The 9005-nt window shown below is 49.6% G+C and overlaps 1 protein-coding gene across 2 annotated transcripts in view; it reads right to left on the bottom strand.

Annotated features, from left to right (window-relative positions):
- TRIM63 (tripartite motif containing 63, E3 ubiquitin protein ligase) overlaps positions 1–7130 on the bottom strand; it is a 14914-nt gene extending 7784 nt beyond the window's left edge. The window contains exons 1-4 of one of the 2 annotated variants that reach the window (XM_006777509.2): positions 6122–7130; positions 5049–5221; positions 1930–2095; positions 1032–1127 (exon numbers count right to left, since the gene is read on the bottom strand). In XM_006777509.2, coding sequence (XP_006777572.2) covers positions 1032–1127; positions 1930–2095; positions 5049–5221; positions 6122–6280 — 594 coding nt within the window. In that variant the 5' untranslated portion in view covers positions 6281–7130. Of the gene's footprint in view, positions 1–1031; positions 1128–1929; positions 2099–5048; positions 5222–6121 lie in introns of both variants that reach the window. The other variant, XM_006777508.2, reaches the window with a different exon arrangement.
- Positions 7131–9005: the final 1875 nt, after the last annotated feature.

The following is a 9005-nucleotide window of genomic DNA, read 5'->3' as shown; positions in this document are numbered from 1 at the left end:
TAGGACCAAGACTGGATTCAAGAAGCTCTGCATCATTTGGTCCTCAGTTTCTTATCTATAAAATGGGTATAATAATATCATCTCATCAGACTCGGGCTCTAGCATTACTTATCAGTCAGGGAGTCCCATCATGGGTGGTAATAATGTCCCCTTCCTTCCTTCGAACCTATCTAACACATATTTTTGTCTATCAACAATACAATGATCCCTCCCCCCGTGTGATTTCCAGGGCCCCATCCCAAGTGAAGAAAAATCATAGATGCTTTTGCAGAAATAGAAGTTTCCTTCTGCCTCTACGGTCTTGCTACTCAACGTGTGGTCCAGCAAATTGGGCAAACCCTGAGAACTTGTTAGAAAAGCAGAATTGCATGCCTCATTCCAGACCTACTGAATCAAAACTTAAATTTTAACAAGACCCCAGGGTGATCTGTATGTACTTTAAGGTCTAAAGCTTTGGTCTATAGCACACCAGAGAACTATGGCCTAAACACTACCAATGCTGACCCTGGCAGGTGGGGATCAGTTGCTTGGGCGTCGTCTCATGCTTAGTACAGTTGCTGGTTCCATTCCTGGCTAGGGCACATGCCCGGCTGCAGGCTTGATCCCCAGTAGGGGGCATGTAGGAGGCAACTGATCCATGTTTCTCTCTCACATCGATGTTTCTCTCTCTTGCTCCCTTTCTCTTTAAAAATCAATTAAAAAAATAAAAACTACCAATGCTAACAAAAGAATACTGAGAATTATTGGTGGGGTGGGGGTCTGTCTTGTTCACCACCCCATCCCCAGAGCCTTTGGAAGGAGCTGACACAGCTGTGCTCAAGAAACATTTGTTGAATGAGTAGATTAATGGATCAATGTATAATGAATTAATGGATTAGTGAATTAAGTGGATTAGTCCATCCCTCCTCACCATTGCTGCTTGCACACCCTACTCCAGGCCCCAACCTTGAGTCACAAGCCATGGGTGAGGCTTTGCCCCAGGTTGCACTGGAGGCTTCAAACCCCCAGGCAGAGCTACTCTGTCCCCTCACCTTGGTCACTCGACTGGAGTCCTCCAGCTGCGTGATGATGGTCTGCACTCGGTCGTTGCCCGCCACCAGCATGGAGATACAGTTACTCAGTTCAGTCTAGATGGGAGGAGGGGTGGGGGTCAGGAGAGGAGAGGAGAGACAGAAATAGTCTCCGGGCCTGCCCTCTTGGGATTTGGCAGCACAATGGCACCCTCACTCCCTCTCCGCTAGAAAGAGCCTGCAGTAGCTGTCTGGCCCCTCTTTCTGAGGTCCAGAGCAGGGAATATCAGATACTGTTTCCTTTATTTTATAGATGAAGCACAGAGAGGGGAAGTGAGCTGCTTAAAATACACAGCAAGGTACTGGTAGAGGAGTGGCTTGTTTCTAAGAAGGGAGGGAGGAAGAAAAGAAATATAGTTGGGAGTTCTAAAAGAGAGAGATCAGAGGTGAGGGCGATCTGGCTGCGACATCTGTCACCCCATTGATCACCAGTGTTGATTCGGCTGATCTGGCTGGCTAGACGGGTGTCCCCCTCCTCCCTGACCAATCCATGTGCCTCCCTCCCGAAGCTCGGTCCAAGAGGATGGCCCCGGTCCAGAGGAGAGGACCGGGACCCAGAGCCCACTGGGATGTAGAATTCATGGCCTGGGACGTTCCCTGGTGGCCTGGCCCTGGGGTCTGGTCTCTCCCCTGTGGCCACACCCAGGTGCTCTCAAGTGGCTCTAAGTATAACCCATGAGCTCAGCCACCTCCCCCAGGAAGGCAAGAACTGCTGTCCCCGCAGCCTGGGAAGTCCCTTCGGAGGGACCATTATTGAAAGGCCGGCTCAGCAGATCTGCAGGGATCAGATCCACAGCCTGAATCATGGGGTCATGCCCAACAGGCCCAGGCTGGGGGTGGAAGTGGCTCCGGCCAGTACCTTTTGTCCCTGGAAGACACTCTGCAGTGGGGCCACCTCACAGGCCTGGTGGGCTCCAAACACCTTGCACATGGAGCATGTGGGCATCTCACACGTGAGGCAGTAGATGTTGATCTTCTCATCTTCATGCTCCTTGCACATGGGGTGGCTGCCCTTCTGCAGGGGCCTACTGAAGTGGAAGAGTCACAAGTCATAAGGCGGGCGTCCTGAGTCACTGTCTCCTCCCTCAGCTCCCATCACAGCTACACCTCAGCTCTATGACCCAAGTTCTCAGTGGTTAGATGTCCTTAATCCTTTTTGTTTAATCCTCTGGGGACCCAGGACCGGGGAAGCCAATGACACCAAGGCTGTCTGTAGACTAGGGCTCAAACCCTGGTGATGGAGTTGGCCTGGACATGGGAAGGGTGATAGACTCCCCAAGTCATCAGATCTAGAGACATTTTCAAGAAGAGGAAACTGGGCCTCAGAAAGGTGAATTGACTTGCCCAAGGTCACTCAGCAAGTCAGGGTAGGGGAGGCTAAAGCTCATTTGCTCTAATTATAGTCACCGAAGCTCTCGGTTTCTGCAGGCTGGGCTCTAAGTGAAGCAATTTATTCTCATGGCCTCATTGAATTCTATATTTAACCCACCAGACTGTAACCTCCATTAAAGCAGGGAAACTTGACTATTCTCTTCACTCCTGAATCTGCAGTGTACAGTGCCTTGCACAGAGGAGGGAGTAGATAAGCAAACATGCCAGGAGGGTGTCTCGAGCCTCAGAGAAGAAAGCAGTGTGTGTGCCCCCCAAGTCACACAGCCATGACATGGGCAGTTCAGGGCTGTCCAACAGCCCAGCACAAGCCTGACTTCTAGTCCAGAGATTGTTTCCAGTGTCTAGTCTCTTCCTTCTCTTTCTTCCCAAACATCCATTCTTAGAATGTATTTCTTCTTTTTTCTCTCTCTCCACTCAGGGTCTCTGGCATGTTATTTATCCCTCTCAGGAAATTGGTTACCTCGTACCCAAGATTCATTTGAGGAGAGTCTAGCTCTTACCTCTCCAGCTAGACTACACACTCATTTAGAGTCAACACTGTGTCTGTACTACTTCTGATTTCCCAGCCCCTAACACAGCAGGCACCTCCCAAGCACAGGCTTCCGCATCTGGGTTTGAATCCATATTGTCCTGAATGTATTCATTCTGTGACCTTGGACAAGTGCTTTCACTTCTCTGAGCTTTGGTTTCCTCCCAGAGCTACTGGGATCATGGCAGAAGTTGTCTATAATGAATGTGTAGTGCCAGGCACAGGGCAGACCCCTCACCAAGGGCAGCTATCATGGTCATCCAACTATGCAGAAAGGCCTCAAAGGGGTCAAACACAGCATGATCTTCATAGGTCAACGCTGGGTGGGCTAATATTTTGGTGCAATGTTGATTTTATCTATATACATAAAAGGCTAATATGCAAAGTGACCCCTTGGGAGTTCGACCAGGAGACTGGGAGTTCGATCGCTCGCTATGATGTGTGCTGACCACCAGGGGGCGGCGCAGAACAAAGGGAGGCCCAGGCCAGCAGCCAGAAGGCCCGATCGGCCCTGATCGCTGGCCAGGCCTAGGGACCCTACCCATGCACAAATTTTGTGCACTGGGCCTCTAGTTATGCTTATATTGATCAAAAATATATTTGCATTTTTGTAGTGTTGAGCCCTAGCAATGTGAGAGACAATAGCAGTTAGAAGTATTCATCATGGAACACTCCCTCTCAGCTTCACCACTTGCAGGCTGAGTGACCTTGAACAAATCTCTGAACCTCTCTGAGCCCTCTCATTATAAAATGAGGGTAAGAATGTCTTAGAGGATTATTGTAAGAATCAAATAGTGATAATGCATGGGACATACTTCGTACAGAGCCTACACACACAGTAGGTGCTCAATAAATATTTGATATTTGTAACATTTCCCATCAAAATGCCATACAGTCGCCCTGACTGGTTTGGCTCAGTGGATAGAGTATCGGCCTGCAGACGAAAGGGTCCCAGGTTTGATTCCAGTCAAGGGCATGTACCTTGGTTGTGGCCACATTCCCAGTAGGGGGATATGTAGGAGGCAGCTGAATTGATGTTTCTAACTCTATATCCCTCTCCCTTCTTCTCTGTAAAAAATAAATAAAATATATTTTTTAAAAAAGAAAAAAAAAGAGAAACATTTCCAGTGCCTGGTGCTGTGCCTCCCAGCACATGGGACCTTAGCTGTTGCTATCACTATAGAGCAATGATTTCAACCTGTTTCATTATATATATATATATATACATATATATATACACACACACACACACACACACATATATATAATTTTTTTTTTAGAGAGAAAGGGAGACGGGTAAGAGATGGAAACTGCCTCCTGCCCGCCCCCCATTGGGAATCGAGCCCAAACTGGGAATCGAACGGGGAACCTCTTGGTTCATAGGTAGATACTCAACCACTGAGCCACACTGGCTGAGTGATTTCAACCTTTTTCATCTCATGGCACATACAAATTAATCACTAAAAATTTGTGGCACATCAAAAATACATATTTTTTGACATTCTGACCCCCCCCAAAAAAGGTATAATTTTGATTCATTAACACCAGATGGCTATTGTTGTGTTGGCTGTTGTCACCTTTTATTTGACAGTCTAAGGGAAAAGAGGTCAGTGCCCCTGACTAAGTAGTCAGGTACTGCATGTCTTAAAAATTCTTGTGGCCCATCAGTGTGCCATGGCACACCAGTTAAAAATCGCTGCTATAGAGAGACTATGTTCTCACTGCGTGCTTTCTCTGCTTATCAGGGCCACTTAGCTGGCCCTAGTGTCTCTCTCTGTCCCTCTCACAGCTTGTCTTGCCTCTGGTTCTTACCGTATCTTTCAGGAGGACAGCCTGGGCCCCTTCCCATTCCCTGAGTGACACGGAAACCCAGGGTTGGGGGAGACCGTAAGCCTCTGTTGCTGCCTGAGGGTGAGGGACACGCTCTCTGGACTGGCTAGTTAACTCATCCACCCAGGGGACTGGATCGGAGCAAATGAAGGAGGAAGGAGCCTGGGAGAGCTGGGCACAGAGCGGCTAGGGCAGGAGGCCGGCCTCCCAGCAGCGGGCGAACTGACCTTGAGCACTCCATCTTGTAGATGTCAATGATGTTCTCCACCAGCAGATTCCTCTGGAGGCCATACACTCCGTGGCGGTCCATGATCACCTCATGGCGGCAGGTCGGGCAGCGGAAACGGCCTCCAGACATGGACATCGAGCCACCCCGGCTGGACCAGTAGGGGTTTGCGGCCTGTGGGTGGCAAGGGCAGAGGTGAGGCCTGGGCTCCCTCCTCAGCCCCTGCCCTTTCTAATCTCCTGGTTATCCTCCACACTGCTTACATCAACCATTCTCTTGTCAAATCATGAACTGCAGTCCCCTTTCTTGAGATGAGAGACAGCTCACTTACACAAGGAGCACCTGGTAAGCACTAAGCCATCAGCAGGTTTGAGAGTCAGCAGGTCTGGGTTCAAGTCACGGTTATTGTCCGAGTACTTTGGGCAAGCAATCTTATCCCTCCAAGCCTCAGTTTGCCCATTCATCAAATGGGCATTTTAATTAGAGCTAGTGATTAGGGCCGCTACTTTAAAGATAAAATAGTGAGAGAACATTTATCACGTGCTTCTGGGAAACCTTGAGTCTTGCCTCCCAGCCAGGACATACATTCTCATTCCTTTCTTAGGAGAGGAAGCCCCTCCTGCCCTATATCTGAGGGCACAGCCTCGAAAGGGAAAATGCCTCTACGGCTCAGTGCCTCCCACCCTCCCTCCTCCTAGAGCTCTGGGCCCCCTTCCACCAGGGAGCTGGCTCCAGCCCCCGGGTCTGGTTTCTTTCTCCTCTCCCCTGCTTCCCCCACTTATCACTTGTGGCATTTGACTCCTGATTGAAGAGTCAACTGCGGTGCTCAGGACAGAGGTGGCGGGTGGCAGAGCTGCCGGCAGGGTGGGGAGGGGAAACATGCGTCATGGAAATGGAATTGGGCAGCCAGAGCCACCGCCCCAGCCCCCTTAGCCCAGTCCAGAGGCCTTTGCAGGGGAAAGAACCTGCCCGGCCCTGGCTTCGGAGCGTCCTGGGCTAAGAGAGAAGAGCTTTCATCACAGGAAAGCTGAGGTGCCCCCTGAGCCCCCGGACGAGGCCATGCCCAGCACTGACCTGGAAGATGTCATTGGCACACTTCCGGCAGAGGTTGTGCTGACAGGGCAAGATGACCACCGGCTTGGTAAACATCTCCAGGCAGATGGGACAGATCAGCTGCTTCTCCAGGTTCTCCAGGGGGTTCCCATCCTGGATCAGGCTCGATTTGTAATCCATACTGTCCAGCAGTGCGGGGCCCACTGGCTGTCTCCTTTACCTGCCTCGCTCTAAGCAGACCTGGGGTCTTGCCTTTGTCACAAAACACCCGCCCGGAGCCTCTTGGCCTTCGTCTCCTGGCGCCCAAATTCTGTCTTGGTCTGAGGCTCCTCTGATATTTATAGCTGGACCCTGGTCACATGAGCCCCAGGAGGGGACCAGCTGAGCATTCCGGTGCCAGCACGGTTGGCGGGGCTTGAGTTTCCTCCAGGCCTGCAAGAGCGGCCTCTCAAATCACATGTGGGGATGAGCAATCACTGTTCCCCTGAGATGGGGGTCGTAAACAAGAACAGCTTGTTCGTGGGCAGACTTGGGAAGGACTGGGAAACAGAGTTTCCTCCAGAAATCAGTCTCCTCTCCCATCAGGCTGGTGAGCCAGGGATGGGACCCCGAGAATGGGCCACTGGGATTTTCAGAGTTAAGAGCCAGTGCCCCCTCACCGACCATAATCAGGTCCATTCCTCCTCTGAAGTCCTGGGTGGCTCCCAGGATAGGGGCAGGGCAGCCCCTCTCTCTGAGCCCATCCCTCTGCCTTAGATCTGAGGTATGTGGGGAGGGACATGGAACTTTCATGCCCTCTCCAGGGGCATTATTCTCCTGAAAGGGGGCAGAAATAGAACGTTGGGGAACCAGCTAGTATTGTAAGAAATATTAATCATGCTGATAACTGTGAGTGTTTTATTCTGATTAAAGAAAGCACATTACTAATTGGCTGGCAGCTGCACTCAGGACCTGGGAGCTTCACCTGGAAATGCAGTCCACCCTGGCCATTTGGAGCTGCCCATTATCATGGAAAGATTAACAATTTTTAAAAATATTTTTTAATTGATTTCAGAGAGGAAGGGAAAGGGAGAGAGAGAGACACATCAATGATGAGAGAGAATCATTGATTGGCTGCCTCCTACATGCCCCCTACTGGGGATTGAGCCCACAACCCGGCATGTGCCCTTGACTAGAATCGAACCCGGGACCCTTCGGTCCGTAGGCTGACACTCTATCCCCTGAGCCAAACCAACTAGAGCAGTGGTTCTCAACCTTCCTAATCCCTCGACCCTTTAATACAGTTCCTCATGTTGTGGTGACCCCCAATTTCATTGTTACAAATTGTACATAATTAAAGCATAGTGATTAATCACAAAAACAATATGTAATTATATATGTGTTTTCTGATGGTCTTAGGCGACGCCTGTGGAAGGGGTCGCGACCCACAGGTTGAGAACCGCTGAGCTAGAGCAAGATAAACAATTTTGTTGTAGAAGTCAGAGCCAGGAACCAGAATCACTAAGATCCCCCAGCCCTTTTTGCATACCTGGGGCCTTTGCAAATCTCCAGGCTGCTTACCTGTTAACTGCCCATTTGGCCTACCCTTTGGCTATTTCCCCAGGAAACCCCAGCCCTTGCCTATCACTAAGCCCTTTTGCATATCTGTAAACTGACCATTTGCCCGTTTGCCTACTTTCCTTTGTACTTCTACCTGTATAAGCAGCTGGCTTATTGGGGGGCTGCAGAGCAGATTTTTGTGGATGACCTGCTGCTCTCCCATATTGCTGGCAGGACTGGAATAAACGCTCATATATGATTCAACCCTGTCTCCGCTTAATTGGCTTGAGTAGTGACAGGCAGCATGGACCCATTGTTTGTCCCGTTACACTCCCAGGACCTCCACCTGTTCATAAATCTGGAAGCTCTCCAAACCCCATCCTCTTGAGTTTTTATGGAAGCTTTATTATGTAAGTACATTGATTAAATCATTAACAATTGGTGATTGGGTAACCTCCAGCTCCCTTCCTCTGCCCAGAGTGGGAGGTAGAGGGGACTGAAAGTTCCAACCCTCTAATCCCATGGTGGGTTCTCCTGGCAACCAGCCCCCATGCTTTGGTGCTTCCAAGTCAAGTCACCTCATTCACATCACAAAACACACCTCCATCACTCTCAGCACTTGGGAAATTCCAAGGGTTTAGGGAGCTGTGAGCCAGAAACAGGGCAAAGACCAAATACATATTTCTTATTATAAATCACATCATCACAAATCCTCATCCCACAGATGAGGAAACTGAGGCACAGAAAAGTAAAATAACTTGTATGATTCACACAGCTTGCAAGAAGTGGCTCTAGGACATGAACCCAGATATGCTTGACTCAGGAGCCCAACAGTGCCAGCTTCTTCCTTGCTCACACGGCCTCAGTTTTGTTCAGTCTTGCAACCACGACAGGACAAGTCTCAGGAAGAAATCAGTTCCCTGAGAAGGACAGAGAAGGACTGGGGAAAGCAATGGTGTCATTGTGTGGCCAGGTTACCCACCCCTAGAACTGCCCACTTCTTGGTTATTTAAGATGTAACTTAACAAATGTCATCATAGCATAATTATCCTGTTATTGTAATTATTGCAGCAGAGAACACTCTATATACATTCATGATTCCAACTATTACATGTTAATGATCCTCAGATTCCAGTTCATACTGCTCTCTCACGTAAACTGAAGATTTTTTGGAGCTCTCTACTGGGATGTCCCAATAGCACCTCAAACTCATCATGTCCCATGCAGAACACACCATCTCCCCCCACACTAAGCTCCTCCTCCCCTTTTTCTTGTTTCATGTCTCAGGACCCATTTGCACAGACCAGGTGTCTGGGAGCCATCCTGGAGCTCCCCTCTCTCCCACTGCACACTCAGTCAATCTCAG

The sequence above is a fragment of the Myotis davidii genome, unplaced genomic scaffold, assembly GCF_000327345.1.
Source record: "Myotis davidii unplaced genomic scaffold, ASM32734v1 scaffold149, whole genome shotgun sequence".
NCBI classification, from domain to species: Eukaryota; Metazoa; Chordata; class Mammalia; order Chiroptera; family Vespertilionidae; genus Myotis; species Myotis davidii.
The sequence above is the reverse complement of the archived record's forward strand: the minus strand, read 5'-3'. Positions and strand labels throughout refer to the sequence as shown.